At 39.8% G+C, this 20,032-nt stretch overlaps 1 protein-coding gene across 2 annotated transcripts in view; it reads left to right on the top strand.

Annotated features, from left to right (window-relative positions):
• The window catches only part of ARHGAP15 (Rho GTPase activating protein 15), a 611,397-nt gene that overhangs the window by 546,377 nt on the left and 44,988 nt on the right, over positions 1-20,032 (top strand). For both annotated transcript variants that reach the window (XM_042994393.1, XM_007086400.3), the window contains one exon: positions 2,740-2,845. In XM_042994393.1, coding sequence (XP_042850327.1) covers positions 2,740-2,845 — 106 coding nt within the window. The remainder of the gene's footprint in view (positions 1-2,739; positions 2,846-20,032) is intronic.

The raw sequence follows: 20,032 nt of genomic DNA on the forward strand, positions 1-20,032 counted from the left end.
TTAGATGTAGCCATTTTAGGCCACCGTCCACCTAATCGTCTGTCAAACTTATGACTGCTCCTTCTGTCCCCAATGTCAACTGGTCGCTTTTTTGGAGACTCTGATGCTGACCTGATTATTATGATGGCGAGAGATTTCAGTGAAATTGGAAATTTCCTCTCCTCTTCCTTCCTCTCCTCTCCCAATATCATCTTTATTGCTTGAACCAAGTAGTTCACCAGGTCCTCAGGTAAATGATACCTACTAGCATCATACCAACTATGCAGAATGTGTCCACCTCGTGAATATGTAAATGTGCGTATAAGTAGATGTATGTATATATATATATATATATATGTATTTAGATGTGAATTATATATCATTGGTGTGTGGTATCAGCTTCAGATGACTAAATACAAAGTATCCAAGTATCCCTAAGAGCTCTGTCCTGGACATACTACACAAATTTCACTCTCCTCTTTATTGAGCTGTTTTACTTATTTTTTCTGAGTTAGTTATATCCCACAGCCTCCAGCTGGTCCTATGTAGCATCACATTGTCTTACCATCATTGAGCAACAAGGGGGCTTTCTACGCTTTCGGCAGAAAGATTATATCTGCTGTATTCCATGATGTTGAAACTGGCTTTTCTTTTTCTTTCTCTCTCCTTTTTTATTTTTTTAAATTTCTCTCTCTCTCTCTTCCCCTTTGTCTCTTTCATTTGCAGTTGTTTAATCCATATTATGTTGGAACTCTTCTAAGAATAACTGCAATTTTGAAAGCTCTAACTGTGGGAGGCATTATTTATAGGCCTTTGTGGTTTTGGGAGGAAGAAGAAAAGTTTCCAAGCAGAGTTCTACTAGGAAGATTGCCCCCCACTCCACTGTTGCCAAATACCATCTTTTGCAGGATATTTTCCTATAATTCCTTATTAAAAGTTTCTTTTGCAACAGTGTATTTAAAAAAAAAGAAAAATCTGCCAGCTTCTGAACTAACTCTTTCTTACCCTACTCTGTAAAGTTTATATACCTCATAACAGGTGATAATGAATTGGGCTTTTAGAAGCACTTTGTATTAGGAATTGTGTTTGGCTTTAGTATCAGAGACTCATCTTCAAAGCCTTTGGTCCAATCTGGCTGATTTTCTTACGTTAAAGAAACCCAGAGACTGTACAGGACTGATTTGACTCCTTCACAGATTCAGAGAAACTTCTACCAGCTGAGTGGAGTCAATTCTCAAGGTCATTTGATGGTACAACCATTCCATTTACATTTTGAGGAGCAGAAAGGTAAAAAGGCTAACAAGCTAAGTCAGCTCCTGGCACATGGCCTCTCCAGAAGTTCTATCTATCACTTTGACTGAAGTCTCATTGGCCTGATGTGGTCACATGTTCACTCCAGCTGCCAAGGAGGTTGGGAAAGGAACTCTTTTAGCAGAGTATACAGCCATCCCCTCAACAATGGATTGTCTTGCCAAGAAGAAGAGAATAAATATTGGGTGGATGTGTGCCTTACATATTATTCTTCTATATCGTCTTTTCCAACAGTGACCTCTTAAGGATCACCAGGAGCTCTGTAAGTTAGACAGAATATAGAAAGTAAAGGTACCTAAGTCAATTTGCATAAAGTATTTAAGTTGAATAAGTAATCATAGTTCAAAGTCCTGGTTAAAATTATGGTAAGATGAATTCCCTAGATGCTAAGTAAGTCAATTCTTATTATGCCATCCATGCCCTTGAAGGAAAAGAGAAACAAAATGAAAGAAAGCAATCTAGGCGGTATGTAGTTTTAAACAACCTACTATATTTTTGAAAATATATGTGACTAAGTATTATGCCTTCAATTTTTAATGTTTGCATTTTTTAATTTTATAGCAAAAAAAAATCTCTTAGAGAGAAAAGATAACATAGAAGAAATTTTTAAAAATTATTTACCCTTCCACAAAATCAAGTGAACAATAAAATATTGGTAATTTAATCACATTTTGTGTCCTCATCTGTTCATTTCCTATTGCTGCTATAACAAGTTATCACAACTCAGTGGCTTCAGACAACACAAACATATTATCTTACACTCATGAAGGTCAGAAGTCTGAAATCTGTCTCGCTGGGAAAAATCGAGGTGTTGGCACACCTGTGCTTCTTCTGGGGACTCTCTTTCCTTGACTTTTACAGTTATTAGGGGCTATCTTCGCTCCTTAGCCCATGGCTTTTCATCAAATAGCCACTTATTTTTCTGTTTCCATTGATACATCATCTTTTTTCTCTGACTCTGATCCTCCTGCTTTTCTCTTAACCACCTTTGTGATTTTACTGGACCTACCCAGATAATTCCGAAATAACCTCCCCATCTCAGAGTCCCTAATTGAATCACATTGGCAAAGTCCCTTTTGTCATAGAAGGCAACATATTCACAGGTTTCAGAGATGAGGGCATGAACATTTTTGGAGAGCCGTTATTCACCCTACAGTGTCTTATAAAACAATAAAGAATTTATAAAACTGATTCAATAACTGATCTTAACAAGAAGATTATGTCAAAGCTATGCTGTTGCTGCTTGGTATTACTATGATCTACAGCACAGTCAAACTAAAAAAAAAAAACTTCATGATAAGGACATTGAATACACCTATTCTCTTTGGTTGCTGATTAAGACTTTATGTTGCTACATCTTACTCCAAAGTTCTCCTAAGAAAATTCCCTCATGCACCTATAAAATCTCTTTTTTTTTTCTAACCTTCCTTTTATTTATTTATTTTTCAGAAAAGCAAGACTACAACACAAGAATTGAAACTATAAAGTCTCTTGTGCAAAAACTCCCTCTACCAAATCGTGACACCATGAAAATTCTCTTTGGACATCTAACTAAGTAAGTTGTAAGGGGTTCTGATTGGGTCATCATATTCTCATTTCTTATATAGCAGTATTGAATTTCACATCTCTCAGACAAGATCTTCCAAATGTATCTATCTCAAATTTTCCCCTTAGCCAGTGTAAGTCTTCCTGAAGAAGTTGGAGAATGTGCTAAAGGTAGGAAGGAGAACCTATAAAAGGAACTTTTAAAATAATTTATTTTTCCTGGTCTTTTCAGCAAGTAGATACTTGCTCATCTATTGTCATCACCTTAACCACAGCCATAGGATGGACTGTCTTCATTATCTAGTGTAATGGGAAGAGCATGAAATAATTCAGAACTGAGTACAAAACAAAGCTTCATCATGTAGCAAGTGCTATGACCACGAATAAGTTACTTACACTGTCTGAAATTCAGTTTCCTCATTTGTAAAACATTGATTCATATTGGCAAGGTGCCATCCATGTAAAAAGTTAAGAGAAGAGTATTGAAGGCAAAAAAAAAAAAAAAAAAGCAAGTGTAAATACCCAGCGACCCACAGAGCTTGATGTATTTGAAAAGCAGAAAGCAAGCCAGAATAGTTAGAGCTTAATGAACTAGAAGGATGGTGGTAGGAGTTAAGGTCCTAGCCATTAGATCAACTGGTATCAGATCACATAGGTTCTTGTGGGCCTCAGTGAGAGATTTGGATTGTATTCTAAATGCAATGAAAAACTGGGGCATCTGTGTGGCTCGGCCTGTTGAGCATCCAACTCTTGATTTCAGATCAGATCATGATTCCAGGGTCATGTGATCAAGCCCCATGTTGGGCTTCGTGCTGAGCGTGGAGTCTGCTTAGGATTCTCTCTCTCCCTCTGGCCCTCCCCCCAGCTCATGCTCGCTCTCTCTCTCTCTCTCTCTCTCTCTGTCTTTCACCTCTCTCTCTAATAAATTAATAATAATAAAATAAATAAATACAATAAAAATACATAAGGAGTGCTAAATTGAGGGAATATAAAAGATCACTCTGGCTGCCATGTGGAGAATGGATTTGTAAAATGGAAGCAAGGAGACCTGTACGGAGGCAACCATGGAGTCCAGGCAAGAGGTAATGATGGCTTATGTGGAGTCCTTAAAGAGATATATTGGTGATAGGTCAGCTTGGATCTGCTGCTGGTCAGAATACAGCTGGAAAAAGAAAGGAGAAAGCAAGTGTGCCTCCTAGGATTTGGGCTTAGGCACATGAAGAAATGGTAATACTACACAGATGGGTTGAATAAGAAGAGCAAACTAGAAAGCTCCATTTTGGACATGTTAAGTTTGATATGACTGATACTTATTTGCTCTCTTTTAACACCTTCTTCAGACAAGACAGAGTGCAATACAAGTGATGAGGTTTTACCTTTTGCCATATACGTATAGTAATGTTGAAGCCTGATAGAGTGTCAAATAGATTGGACTGTTTTGCTTTTGTGAGATTAAATCTCCTTAATCATCCATTCCTTGGATTGAGTCATTCCTACAGATTATTCAACCAATCCATTACATGCTTTTTACTTGTAAATTTAATACATATAATTGCACACACACAAAATTTAAGCAACAGTGGTGCATAGAGATTAAGAGGTAAAATTTGCCTACTGGTTACTCTTAGCCTGCTGAGCAGAAGTAACCAACATTTTTGTATATATGCTTCCAGACCTGTGTTTAAGCACATGCAAACATATGTGTATATGGTTGTTATTGTGTTAAAGTTAATCATTTTGCACATATTGTTATGCAATATTTTGCAACTCATGGACAGCCTTCCATTTCATTAAACAGACTTATGTGATTCTCTCTAATGATGACATTGATATAGTATTCCATAGTATGGATAGTCCATAACTTGCTTAATCAGTTACTGCATTAGGGAACATGCTTTAATCTAACTCATCATATTAGTTTCTTTTCTATTTTACCCCAGAGGAGAACTTGTGTCAAAGTTCAGACTTTCCCTTATTGCCAGAATGTCCTCTCTTATCACCTCCACATAATGGCTCCAATGGGAAACCCATGTGGTTTAGTGAAAGGATCTTGGGTTTTAAGGAAATAGAAAAAGCGAGAGAGTCTAATCCTCATTTTATACCTTACTCCTCTTATGATCTCACGCACATAAAATCGGATTAAATAATATTGGCCATACCTTGTGGTTATGAGAATTAAATAAGATAATGCATATAAAATGCCTGGCACAAGGTAAGCATTCCTCAAATGTAAATTCTTTTCCCGTAGGATCCAGGCACACCATGAAAAGGGTTTCAGGTTACAAGTAAATACTGGAGTGCTTATCCCAGTAACTTTAACTGGACAAAGTCATAAATCATACCCATACTGCTATGTAATACCTAGTCTTGGAGATCTTGAGAAATATCCATTACTCAGTCTCAATTATTCCTTTTTTCCCCAACTGAACGAACAGCTATAAAATGAAGAAATGTAGAGTTAGCTAAATCCTCCTTTGAAAAAAACAAAACAGATGAAAATCCTTCCAATTAAAAATCTCAGAAGGATGAGAATCCTCCACCTTTATGCCACACTATCCCAGGAATAACAATTAATGCCTGATCATGTTTCTTATACCTAAATTAATTTCCCAATTCTGTTAGAACTTTCACTCAGTTCAGCAGAGATAGAAATAGATGTTTTAAACTAAGATTTAAGATCATATTATTGTATCACCTTCGCAGCATTCACATATGATTTTTTTATTATAAACGGAAAGAAAAGCGTTATTTGCTAGGTTGCCAACCTTTCTTGAATGGTGTGACCATATTCCACCCTGCACTGATTTTAAAACTGGGTTTAATTATGCACAAGTGTGTGCACATGATTATATCTTATTAATCATTTTTTGCTAAGTTTTTGATAAACAGCCAATTGTGGCATGTCATCAAAGCCTGAGAAGACTAAATAGGAAGATTGTTTAACAGGAATTTAAAAATATTCATGTTTGAAAGAATCATTAGAATGTTTTCCTTAGCCTTGATGCATTTGGTAGTTCTTCAGAAAATCTACCATCAACACTTGTGTGTAGTGTTTATTTCAAATTGTTGCAAATATATATATTTTGAAGTTTGTTTAGTGAGGGTCAGGGAATGTAATGAAGTGCCAAAAATTCCACTTGACCTACGTACTCTATAGCCAACAGAATAGAACTCCAATTTTGCACCGCACTGAATTAAACATTCCCTTGAAAGAGAAACTACAAACTGAGAAAGCTTAATACGGCACAATTGGACTACAGGGTTGGTCCCAGTCCTGTCCTCAAAAGCCAGAAGTTTTAAAGGGTTGTGAATGCATTAGGCAGAAGATTACACAACACCTGCGCAGGCTGAATAGTCTCAGAGTCCAGAGTCCTCATTCTTGATCAAACTCAAGGTCAAGTTCTATGCTTCTGCTGTGATAACATAAGACCAGAAATTCAGAATAAGCTATCATCTCAAAATGCCATCAACCAGAAACCTTTATTAATAGCCACTTTCACAAATTGACATTACAGTAATAAGTACCGTAAGGTCCTGTAGTACCTTCTGAATCATCACATAAATGGCAAGTTCTATCTCTATAAAATATGTGTCAAATGCATTTTCCTTTAGCCTGCTTCTTTGGAAAGGCAGGGAGGCAAAGTGAAGATGAAGTTAATGAGGAAGGAGGACCTACAAAGATAAGGTTTGGTTGCTGATGGGTAGTAGAACCAGGCAAGGGAGCTATATAAGCCATAGAGAACCACTGAAACTTTATCTATGGGACAATCGCATGATGTGCTCAATATTTGTGAAAGTAGTCAGACAACAGAGTGTAAGGCAAACAAGATTGAAGGAGAAAAGACCCAGGAGGCCACCTGAGAGTTGTGTTTGGATTAGAGTGATGAACATCAAATGGAAAGAAATGGCTTAAACCTTGAGACTTTTCAAAGCAAAATCCCACACAATTTTTATTTCTGTCATTTCTTTATCCCCATATCCAGTCAGCCATGGAGATAAGTCTGAGGTTTCAACGCCGGGTGATTGTGACAGTAATAATAATAATAATAAAAGGCAAAAGGAGACACTGGTTAGAAGGAAACAAACTTTTCTCTATTTTGCAAAGGTAGAGAAAGAGGAAGATGAGATCATTGGAAACTAAACAGGATGAATCCCATTTTGTTGGGTGTATATTAGATCAAGCCCTTTGTATGCTGCCAGTTAGGATGTACCAACCAGCATGATTGGAAAGTCGTATATGTAATATATTTCCAGAATGCAAATCTTTCAATTCTTCATGTCTTTTCAGCCAGTCATATTAAGTAATGGGGGAGGCAGTTTATGCAGGCAAAATTGTTTATAGTCGTATTTGCACTGGTAGAAACTTGGAAGCACCCTAAGTGTTCAGTGATAGGGGAAGGTATATAGAACATGACACATCATATCAGCTTAGTAAAATGTAGTTCATGACTGATTGATTTATTTTTATTTGGAGATCTGTTATGTTAAATCAGGGATACAATATCTTATATACTCAAAGAGAGTGTAACCATAAATATATGGAAAATGTGTGAATCTGGAAAAGACTGCAAAAATTTTTGTTGAAATGTTAATATTTCATTCTTAGAGTCATTAAATTACGGGAGTTTTTTTTGGCCATGTGTTGCTTTTTCTCTCCTAACAATGGTATAGAAGGCGATACTGAGGTTAAGAAAACAGGTGAAGTAGGGAACCAGGGTGGCTCAGTCAGTTAAGTGTCCGACTTTGGCTCAGGTCATGATCTCACGATTTGTGAGTTTGAGCCCCACATCGGGCTCTGTGCTGACAGCTCAGAGCCTGGAGCCTGCTTTGGATTGTGTGTCTGCCCCGCCTTTCTCTGTCCCTCCCCTGCTCGGATTCTGTCTCTCTCTCTCTCTCAAAAATAAATAAATAAACAACAAAAAAGAGTTTCATGCAGTAGCTATCACTTATTATGTACCTATCATTTTTAACTTATTATTCTAGACAAATATTATACATAAATATACATATTATCTTTATAGTGAGAGAAATAGAAGATAATTTTTAATGAAATAAATATAGGAAGAACTGCAGAAGCTGGGTTGCCAAATTTCCTGGCTTTCAGAAAATTCTTTATCTCAACACAAAATCTTTTCCCAGAACCTACATCCCTCCCTGGTCTGACTCAGCCACTTTCCCCTAGTCCCACTGAGGCTGATTTTACCTGTTTGACAAACCATATGATACCCGACCCGCCAGTCCCTTGTGAACTGTTCGGCCAAACTCTACTCTGTCCGTGACTCTCCATCAACCTCATCTGCGTCTTGCTCCGTGTTCTTAGGAACACGTCAAAGTGGGCACTTGCTAAGATCATCTACTCTACCTTGACTCTGAGGCAGGTATGATGAGGCTGGAGATAGACAGTTTTTCCCATGCTTCTTGTCCAGAGCCGCCCCTGTTACAGCAGTTTCCTCAAGATGGATCTCTTGCCTTGTAATCTTACTTAACAGAATGATTCCCACAGTGAGAATTTTCTGCCAGACAGAACACCACACTGGCTTTATGGGTGCTGGTAAGCGAGATATTTTGAAGCTGGTAGGGCCTTATCCTGTGCCTCAAACACCCTGTGTAAGTAAACATTCCTAGAATCCTACCAACTACATATCTACCTGATATGTAGCACTGATCTTTTGAAGTTCTGGAATTCCTGTTGCCATTACTACGAGTAAGGTGTTCTAGCTATTACTGAAGTCTTTTCCCACCTTGTTTTTATTTCCAGGATAAAAATAATACATGACGCTTAGAGAAAATAAATACATAAGTATGTCTACCTACCAAGCTAAATTGAACTAGCCAGCCAGATTAGCTTTGTGGCATGAATTTTGGAAGCCAAAACAATCTCAAATTTTTAAGTGGGGGAACATATGATAAAACACTTAATTCCCCTGTAGTATACATTGTTCAGAGAAACTCAAAATGTCTTAGAAATGGGTGGCTTTTAGAGATGACTAATGAAATCATGTCATTCACTGAGTTTCAAAAATAGCTTTGGAAGAGTATATTTGCTGCAGGCTTTAGATGCAAGTAAACATTTTTATAGGAGACTTGCACTTTGTAAAATAGGTTGAAAAGAAAACTAAAAAATCTTCCCTTTTGCATTGACTCTAAGAAAATCGCCCAGCTGTTCATAGAATTCCAAGGTGAAGGAATGATATGGCTGAATAGACAAATCTCATGGAAGCATGCCAGTTGAATGCCTCATTGAAAGGCAAAACTGTTGAGCTGTGGCTATTTTCTGAGAGTAAACTGATATTTAAAGCTTCTCTGTGGTCTTCATGGGTGTTAAATAAAATATTCTACAAAAGCATGTCAGAGGCAACTCAAATGATGATGGCCTAGAAATACAAGAGTTGTATGAGGATACAATGGTAAGGAAATAATTCATCCACCGTGACTTTAAAATGGCATTGTGAGCATTTCTGATATTTTGGGAGAAACAATGAGACTTGCCTAAAGAATGAACTTGAAAGCCCATGATCTCTTGCCCTTCTCTCTGGTCTTTAAGAGCAATGGCTGGTGAAGCTCTCTGCCTCCTGTCAGGCCTCTGAGTGCTCAGCTCTGGTGTGCTTTGGATCAGGCTATGTTTTTCTGTGCTGTCTCTGGCACTCCCCCCTTTTTCTGTACACTTTGGTTGCTCACCCAACCATAATACCTGATAGCCAATGACTTGCAGGCCATGGGTATTTTTACTGGAAAATGAGGAACCTGTACAAATTGTTATTTTCTTTTTTCTCTCTTTTTTCTTTCCCCTTTTTTTTTTTTCGTTTTCCTGAGGGACAAGGGCTGCAAGTTGTTTGAAATAAGCCAGAAGCCTAATAGCTCCTTTGCTTGTGTATTTGAAATGGCACCCTAATCACTTTGAAGAGCTAATGTACTTCCTATGGGCCCGAAATTTCTCAACTGGACTCCTGTGGCAGAATTTGGCCTGGTAGTTAAGAAAATTAATTACTCTGATCGTGAGGATGAAGCAATAGTTCCCAACTCCCTGTAGTAATCATTAAAATGTCATCTACTTAGGAGACATCTTGGCACAGGATTTATAAGGTTTGTGTGCTGGGGACTAAGGTTCAGTGATCCTTCCAGTGGTGGATCCTTGTTTTGGAGGAAGGCTTTGGGAGATAAGGTTTTTAAGACAGGAGGGAAATTATTACTTTAGATCTTTTATTTTAACATTTGAATGGTGACATTACCCATTGAATAATAGGAAACAAAACAAAACGTAAAATGACTACTGTCCATCTACCACTGTCTTCCCTGTTGTCAGTGGTGGTCCACCCCATGGGGGTATTTTCTCATAAGAGGTAAATTTTGTAAGTTGCCCCATCCTTCTCCACTATGAATCTTGGCCTTTTAACTAATGGAAAGAACCAGGGATTTGGAATCAGAAGACATAGGCTCAAGTCCCAACCTCACCCCTTAGAAGCTGTACAACATTAAAGAAAATCTTTTAATATCTCTAACCGTCCCTTTTGGTCATATGTGAAATAGGTCAAATAAATTCACACTTATTAAAATGTTTATCAACTGTGAAATCCTGTATATTCCTTTATGTCTTAAATGAGTGCCCTCTGTATTCCGGGCACTGGACTGGATCACAGGTTGGCAAAGTATGGCCCACCCTCAAGCTACATACAGCCTGTTGCCTGTTTTTGTCAAAAAGTTTTATTGGAACATACACACACCTATATGTTTGTGTATTGTCAAAGGCTGTTTTCGTGCTACAGTGGCAAGAGTTAATAGTTGTGACAAGTTGCACAAAGCCAAAAACATTGACACTTTGACCCTTCACAGAGAAAGTTTGCTGACCCCCTAAACTCAATACTAGGGGAATACATAGGACTCCTACCCTCACTTGTCCTGTAGTCTCCTGGGGTAGATAAATTGGTAAACAATTGCAATAAATATGGTGCAATACTGCAAGACACTGTGAGAGCACCAACCAGAAGCTGAAACTTAGCCTAGAGACACCAAAGAATGCCTCCCACAGGAGATAGCACAGGCTATCTTAAAGACGTCAGTTTGGCAGCCAGCAGGCCTACCACAAGCACAGAGAACTGTGGACAAAGACGTGTGGTGTTGGAGACCTATGATATGGCGAAGAAATAGTGAATCCTCTGACGTGATTGGAGGATTAGGAAGCATAAAAGAAGTAGCAGAACATAAGCCCAAGATGTAGTGAACTAGAGCTAAGTTGCGAAGAACCTTTCACAGGCTTTCTTACGAAATTCGAAATTCATTTTGTAGACATGAGGTAAATCGTGGAAGGGTCAGAAGCAGGGAGATAAGGTCATGCAATTTCTATTTATAAAGATCACAGTCTTTAAGATAGCCTGTAGGAGGGCAAACTGGAGATAGTGAAACCAGTTAAGAGCCTGGGGCGAGGGTCAAAGATAGAGACCCCAAACTAAAGAGATGCTGGGGGAGGGGACAGGTAACAGGGGTGGATACAAGAGGCACAGAGAGGGTCGATTCAATAGGACATACCCACCAAATGTATGCAAGAGGTAAGGAAGAAGGATTTCAGGATGGCACCCAGGTTTTGAACTAGCTGAGGGGTGATACCCTCAACTCACTAAAGGAAAAGACTAAAATTAGAGGCATGAAAGAAGTTGAAAATTGGGGGCTGTGATATGATTGGTCATTCTTTATACTTCATTAGTGAATTCCATTCAAGGATAAGCAACATCTGCTGGGAATGCAGGAAAGGTGATTGGGATCTAGATACGAATTTGGGAGTCATCATTTTAAAGGCGGCAATGGGGGTATGGTCACGAATACTGGCAAAGGACAGTCTGGAGCCAAAAGGGAGCTGAGGACAGATTCCCAGGGGTGTCTAACATTGAAAGAGTGGTCAGAGGAAGACACTGGGAAAAGGATCTGAGAATGGCATGCCTGGTGATAGAAAACTTGGCAAGCACAGAGGTATTATATTTTGTGTCTCCAATTGTTACTCCTCCATAGGAAGCCTAGTAAATTCCCGTGGTAACAGAACATTAGGCAGAATTTCTGGTAATGACTAGCTATTGTTCTAATCCTTATTTTCTGGTTCCTGAGAAATCATCGGAGTACATGTAATAACCTAGCAGGAAAAAACTATGTTATTCTATAGCATAATCAGGTCCTGAAAATATCGATGAAGATGGAAATTGTAAAGAACTGAACTCTGCCGTTGGCTCATAGTTTCCAGGAATTTGTGTCACTTTGATTCCTGTTATATCCCCAAAGCTTAGTACAGAGTCCCACATATCATAGATACTCAGTCATTTTCGTTGAACAGATGGAATCACATGACTTCATTGAGTGAGAAAATAATAATCGAATAGCTAGTAATGGTTCCAGTTAGGATCAAGTGGAATCTTGGAACTTTGATATGTAGTTCAGACTACAACCAGAGAATATTCCATTTTGAGGGGATTGGTTAGCAAGCGGTTCCTCTCAAGTTTCTGTCTCCTCACCTGATATTTATCTTTTCATCATCATGAAGAGAAAAGCAGCTCTAATTGCAAAAGAAGCAATATTAATATTAAGGTTTCATGTTAAGAGGCCCTGAGTACAATGAATGAGTAGTAAAAGAGGCTTTCCCTACTGAGGGAGCCTTGGTCAGGGACTCTGTGACCACCCGTCAGTACTGGAGCCTGTTAGATCAATCACTGCACTCCAGGGTGAGATGCCAGGGTTTCTGATTTCTTAATTGTCTGGTATTTGTAACAGATCTTGGAATAGAAAAACTTCGTTTCACATCTTCTGTCATTATTCCCACTGCTAAACTAAAGGCTATCATTCCTATTGCCTATCAACACAATCATCCGGTCCATCGTTGGTTCTAGATTCAGTACTTACTTCCTAACCACTTTGAATTATTTAGCATTAGGTGAAACAAACAAAAATTATCTTGATTACAAAAGCTTGTCTTCTGTTATTAAGTATATAAAAATTTGATTCCCCTGTTTAATGGAGCAGAGACATAGCAAACTTCAAAGTAGAAGGGGGAAAAAATCAACCAGACCTCAAGTCACCTGATTTCCAGTCCACTAGACCACACTCTGCCTTCTTGCCAATACCAATACTCAATTATGTTTCCAGGGAAGAAGGAACGGTAAAACAAAAAGTGAGAAAGACCAGCCAACTATGATAGAGCCACAGGCCTATCACTTGAATCCCCCCCCCTTTTTAATTGAACACCAGCTATAATCCCAGCTCTTTAAATAAAATTACCTAACTAATTAGTAAATTGACATATTTATATAGGGGGTTTTCTAGGTATCTGTTCTCTCTCTCTCTCTCTCTCTCTCTCTCCCCCTCAATCTCTCTCCCTTCCTCCCTCCCTCCTCCTTTTCTCCCTCCTCCCTCCCTCTAACACATTGCTTTCCACCCAAAAAGCACCAGGGAAAGTTTTATTTCTGGGATTCTTTCTAAAAACAAGCTTCAATTCCACATTCATTAATGCTGTGTGTGTGTGTGCGCGTGTGTGTGTATATGCACACTTAGAGAAAAGCACGTTTTTTTAAAAAGCAGTGATGGTTCTGCCTTTTACCACCTTCTTTCTCCTCTTTAAATGGAAAGCACTGAACCCAGATGCCCAACCACGGAAGATATTCTTCCAGAAGCAGCATCTGGCTTCCTGGCAAGCCCTTCAGGCGAGTTGTTTGGGGAGCTTTGCAGTTGTCTCTCGGTCTGTCACGTGTAGCAGATACCATGGCCTCTCTGGCTGGCATGTCCAGGCAGCTGCCAATTCCTTTCAGTTCACCTTTAATTCTGAGAACTAGTTTCCTCATTTTCATTTCTGACTGGACTTATTTTTCTCCCCACTGCCCGTAAGAATTCTAGGACAAGAGGAGCCCCTGGGTGGTTCAGTCGGTTAAGCATCCGACTTCAGCTCAGGTCATGATCTCATGTCTCGTGGGTTCGAGACCCGCATTGGGCTCTGTGCTGACACTCAGAGCCTGGAGGCTGCTTTGGATTCTGTGTCTTCCTTTTTCTCTGCCCCTCCCCTGCTTGCACTCTGTCTCTTTCTGTCTCTCGAAAATAATGAATAAACGTTAAAAAAAATTAAAAAAAAAAAGAATTCTCGGACAAGATTGTTTTCTCGTTGCTGTCTGCCTGTCAACTTCCTTTGCTGGCCTCTGTCTTTTGAACCAGAATGAAATCCTCAGACACTTAGTCCTACATTAAAATAGGTTACTTTAAATAATATTTCTTAGCCATTTCTTGTCAGCATAGCTCCTTGTAAACTGTGGGGTTGTTCCCTGAAAAGAAAAGCAAACATTCCATCGGAGTAATTTATTCTGGTCTGTACACAAGACATGAAAGTGTTCTTGACATTTGTGTATTATTTAGTTAAATCATATTGGCTCCCACATCCTTGCCACACCACGAACAAAAGAGCAACACAGGACTGGAAAAGATGAGGCAACACAGCAACATTTACAAACAGCACCTGCTTCCGGATACTAAATTTTTTAAAGTAGGTTCGTTTTTTTTTACCTGTTAATATGTATATATATATTTTTTACTTGTGAAGAATTCTGTAGGGTTTTTTATGGATAATTGTTGAGAACACAGAGTCCGATGGTAGCCCACGCACAAGGAAGCCGTGACAAGGTGCTGACAAGTCCGGCAGCAGTACCCAGAATGCAGAGGAGAAAGCAGAAATTAGAGCTGCAGGGTGACATCCAGGAATAGTTAACACGGGATAGCTGTACGTTCCCATGTTCTTAGGGTTTTTTTTTTCCTCATGCAAGAAAAAGTGCAGATTATATATGAGATTTCTGATCTCGAGACTGTATTGTCTGGGCTGAGAGAAGAGTGGACTTAACTGTGGACAGGAAGAAATCTCAGCCATTAATAACAATTGGTCTGTGGCCAGTGACAGACCCGACACACACTTGACTTTGAAGAGATTCACAACGGAAATCATGGGCTTAACTGAAATGAGAGCGTCTGGGGAACAAGGACATGAATTGAGGGGCTGTTTGGATCAAGACATTGGGAAAATCTCCTTTGAGATCACCTACATGACAGTATAGTTCAAATTTAAGATTAGAATTCTTAAGTCTGTTTTATCTCTGCCTCAATGACATTTTTCGGTCTGTAATTTTTCCTCAGGTTAACTTGCTAAGGTGTACAAAGGAAGTTGAATATACATGTGGAATTCAGAAACTTTATACCAAATGTTGCCCTTTGTGTAGAGATTACTGTGTCTCACTTCCAGTAATTTCTTCTCTTCTGTATCATATTCACATTCTTCTTAACCAGGCTATTTTCTCTTCCATTGTCCCCTTTCTTTTTTCTGCCTTTTCTCCCTACATCATCATCCTCCTCACTCTGAGAACTCTCTTCATCCTCGAGCACTGGCTGCCTACCATCAACCTCTCATTTATGCAGAACACAAATACACATCGAGTGACTATCATGATAGACGCTGAGCTGGAAATGAACACAATTTTACCAGGATAACAATCAGCCCCTAAGAGCAGGGGAACCTTATTCAGTTGTGATGTTTCACTTCTGCTCCATGAAGTCCACTCCCCTCAGCTGACTCTCACTCCCAACTTTCTGACGCCAGCCCTCCTCTTCTTAGGAGATTTGCAAACCAGCCTTTCTTTACAGGGATACTGTGAGTGTATTGATTGAGGAGACCTCTGTCCTTTTCTGTCTTATTTTCAAAGAGATAAGTAGAATACTTTGGGACAGAGCCATAGCAAGCAGTAGGCAAGTCATAGGTGCTGGCACTTTGGCACTAAAAACGCTTACTTTTCCCTGCTGTCCATGAACTGACAATCAACATACACCTCTTAATAAATATTTTCCTTTCATCCATTTTGTTCACTCATTCATTCATTTCACTCATTAATTAATTCTTTTATTTCCCATAGTGTTTGGGATGAGAAAAGATAAAAGAAATTACCTCTGCTCTACAGGAATTTTTATCTAATTAATTTGTGTCTCTGTGCTTGGACATCAAAACAAATTTTCTCACATAGTGAAAAGATATGCAAAGTAATGTTTTACCTAATCTGATTTTTTTTCCCATTTGAACACTTTTTTTTTTGCCATCGTTTCACATCCCAGAAAATTTCTTCTCTTAAAAACAACTCTTCTCCAATTAAAGCACAACTCTGTCCTCTTGGCTTTCTGCTCCCTCATCTTTTCCCACTTCTTTTTCACTTCCAGCTGCCATTCCAGGGTCATAAGTGCCTCCCTGGTACTGACCTTTGAGTCATCAGAAGGGGATTCCATTCATGCTCCCAGAGCCATATTTAGAGATGGAGATCCCCCAGAGAGATAGTGAGGTATTTTATGGGTGGTTTACATGTCCCACTATATTTTTCTAACCATCAAGAAAGGAGAAATAAAATGCATGCCCTGTTCTCTCTGGCCTCACTCTCTAGTCATATCGCACTGAAAATAACCAATTCCTAGAGTGCCAAGCTCTTAAAGTCATTCATACTTCCCTGGCAATGACAGGAATTTACCCTTCATCTTGGCAGAGGAAGGCCTATTTTATTCACCCCTCATCACATTCTTGCTATTCTCTGCCTGAGTTTCCCCTCCAACACCCTACAATAGGCTAGGTAGGCCTAGAAGCAAGTGGCTACATAGGGAAATGAAAGAAATGTTCCTTGTCACATCCTAGTTATTTCTGATCCCAAAGTACTTCAATCCAAGAAATGGTAATATAGTAGAAAACAGGCATGCAGTTGTGTGTGAGACCCTGGGAGGAGGAGATAGCAGGGGCGGGGAGGAGATGGCCAGAGAGACGTTTTGTTCATCACGAACGCAGCCACCTGAAAAACACCAGCTAATTAGCAGTCTGTAGCCACACAACACAGCAGTTTAGTACAAGAAGTGAACAATACTTTACCTAATTGAAACTACAGTGCAGACTTAGGTAGGCTGCATGCAATTACACAGATTGGAAGTCAGCCAGGACACTGAGGTTAACAATCCCTTCTCTCACAAAAAGCACCACGGGAACTCTAATGACCACAAGTGGTAAGGGCCGTTATCCTGCATCCCATCCAAAAGGCCTCACCTCTCACAGCCCAGACTCCATCAGAAGTGCTTTATGGTGTCAACTAATTGGCTGGGGAAAAGGGTGCCCTCTGTGGGCGCAGGTGCACCTTTCCCAGGAGACACGCTTACGAGTACTAGTGTGGAGGGGGCTTCAAATGAGAAGGGACATTTGGGTGGGTCACGTGGTGGGCAGTGGGTGTTGTGAAGACTTCTCAGCCTGCTAGTTCAGCGGCCAGCACTACTACGGCCTAAGCATTCCAGAAAGTTCTAGGCCAGGATTTCTTAAACTTGAATGTGCTTACACATCAGGTCACCTGGAGATCTTGTTAAAAACGTAGATTCTGATTCAGGGGTTCTCAGACAGGACCTGAGATTCTGCATAGAGAACAAGCTCCCAGATGCTGCTGGTCTCTAGGGACCACAATTTCTGAAGGCAGTTCTTACAGGGAAGAGGGAAGAGTTCTTCCTGAACCAAGAGAGCAGAGGCTGGACAAAGAGAAAGAGGACTTTAAAACGAGTTTAACATGCTGAATAATCAAGTTGGCTTTCATTTGTCCTAGGAACTAAAGAACAGAAACATAGGGAGTCCAAAATGGTAAAGAATCCAATCCACTCCTAAAATCTACTCATAAAATGTCTTTTGCTCTTGGGAGACGGCAGGAGGGACGGCGTCCGGTTCCTGAACATGTTTCATGACTGAGACACCTACTCTGAACAGTAATGGGATTTTACCCTCACTGGTTAGTGCTGTAGCAGTGACACACTGGCCAGCAGCAGCCTGTGATGACCTCCCAAGAAACAAAACTGTCTTTCAAGATGAATTAAGAGAAGACAAGATAGCAGAATGCAGACCTTCAAAGCTTGACCAATGGACGGTGAAGGGAGTGATAATCTTCCTTCAAAGCTTTGTAAAATAGAATCAGAGTTGCTGCAGAACATCAAAGAATGGGCCATTTTTAAGCTTATATTATGCAAACTTAATTTATTGCTGCGTGCTACAGAGGCTTTCATGCTAAAACCCGCATGTACCATTAAAGATTTAATTGTTAGTTGGATTAATGATTATATTCTTTATCTAGTTATTTCCTAAGTGCTTCTTATACTGATATCTACGTATTTTGTGACTTCTTGATGATAGAATTCACTTTAGATGTATGGGAAGGAACACACACACACACGCTCGCATACACACACTTAAAAAGCAAGACCCAATTAATCCCTGGTGAAAGGAGCATGAGTTCCTACATTTAGACATGCTGTAAACATGCTGTAAACTAGATAAGGCTGGGGTTTAAATATACATTTATCCTAATATATAGCTCATCAGTATAGCTGCAAAATGCTATTACTTGCCAAAGATATATAAATTTAGGGTATCATTCAAAATATATCATTTGAAATGCTCCACTGTCTAAAGCCAGCAGGGTAAAGTACATATACAAAAAGGAGAAGAATGTAAGTATCCATCAAAGAATCATCAGGATGTATGGAGTGTCTACTGTGTGCTCCACACCACACTGGGGAGATCTGGGTAGATAAAAGAAGTATAAAGTAAGAAATGTAAAGTTCTAACAGGGGACAAAGCACTTAAGAGAGAGTAAAGAAGAATTAACTGTTAAGGAGTAGGTACGGACAGAAATAGACTATAAGAGTTGAGAAGTCTCCAGTGAAAAGTGGACATTGAGTTAGGCTTTAATGCACAGGTGGAATTTTGGAAATACCAGAATGTTCCATGGGCCGGCTTGAGAAAGGCCAAAGGAAGCCAGGATGTGGCCATGAGCAGCCTGTGCCAACCGTGACAGGGAGCAAAGGAGGCGGAGACCCAAGTGCGGGGAGGAGCCAGGTTATGAGTGGTGCCTGCAGAAAAGCTGGAATTTCATGTCTCAGATTCTACCGGGAACCAAGGCAGGTTATTGAGCAGGTAAAGAACTTTTGTTTCAAGTGTCTCAATTTATCAAGCAGTCATATGAAAATGATTTAGGGATGGAAGGGCTGAAGAAGGGGGCTGGAGCAAAGCAGGTTAAACTGAGCCGTTATCTTGCCATGACCAGAAAGCAATTATTCCCCATGTTGGCTATGGAGCTCTGTGGGAAGAGGGTTATTCCTAGACAGACTTTCAAGGAAGTCAAGAGTTCTTGCTGATTGGTTTGATATGATGGATGGATGACTGGGAAGAATTGAAGTCAATACCAAGGTGTCCAATTAGTAGACTAAAGAGAATGGAGATGGGTCAACTGGGTCAACTTTGGTGGAGCACCACCTAGGTGCCAGGCACTCTTCTAGGAACTGACAATCCATCAGTAAGCTTATGCATTTAAGTTTAATCACCTTTGCTCACATGGAGTTTATGCAATACATATAATATAAACAAATAAATAAAACAAATAAGCATAATAAATAAGGAAATACTACATATATTAGACAGTGGTGCCTGCTAAGGAACTCAAGAAAATGGGGCAGAGGAGGAGGATCAAGAGCGGTGAGGGGGGTTTACAGTAATAATTAAGGTCCCTTGGAGAGAAGGTGATGTTTGAGAAAAGGTGGGGAGTTAGTGAAGTAGATACTTGGAGTCAAAGCATTCCAGGCAGAGAGGACACCTAACATTTGGTGTCTTCAGGAACCGAGGGAGGGAGGGGAAAGGAGGAGAAGGGAGCCACATCACTGACAAGGCCCTTATGAGGCACTGGTCTTTTGCTCCAAGTGAAAAGAAAGGGAGAGCCAGTTGTAGACTTGGGAACAGGAATGGCATGAACTGACTTCTGTTTTAAAAGAATCAGGAGGTGCCTGGCTGACTGAGTCAATAGAACACACAACTCTTGATGCCAGGGTTGTAAGTTGAAGCCCCAGGTAGGGTGTAGAGATTACTTAAAACAAACATCAACAAAAAAACCCCAGTAAAATCTTTAAAAGAATCAGTATGCTGGGGTGCCTGGGTGGCTCAGTCAGTTAAGCATCTGACTTCAGCTCAGGTCCTGATTCGCAGCCCCGCAGCCTGATTTCGAGCCCCGCATCCAGCTCTGTAATAACAGCTCAAAGCCTGGAGCCTGTTTCAGATTCTGTCTCCCTCTCTCTCTCTGCCCCTCCCCTACTCATGCTCTGTCTCTCTCTGTCCTCAAAAACAATGAATAAATGTTAAAAAATT

This window comes from Panthera tigris, chromosome C1, assembly GCF_018350195.1.
Source record: "Panthera tigris isolate Pti1 chromosome C1, P.tigris_Pti1_mat1.1, whole genome shotgun sequence".
Lineage (NCBI taxonomy): Eukaryota > Metazoa > Chordata > Mammalia > Carnivora > Felidae > Panthera > Panthera tigris.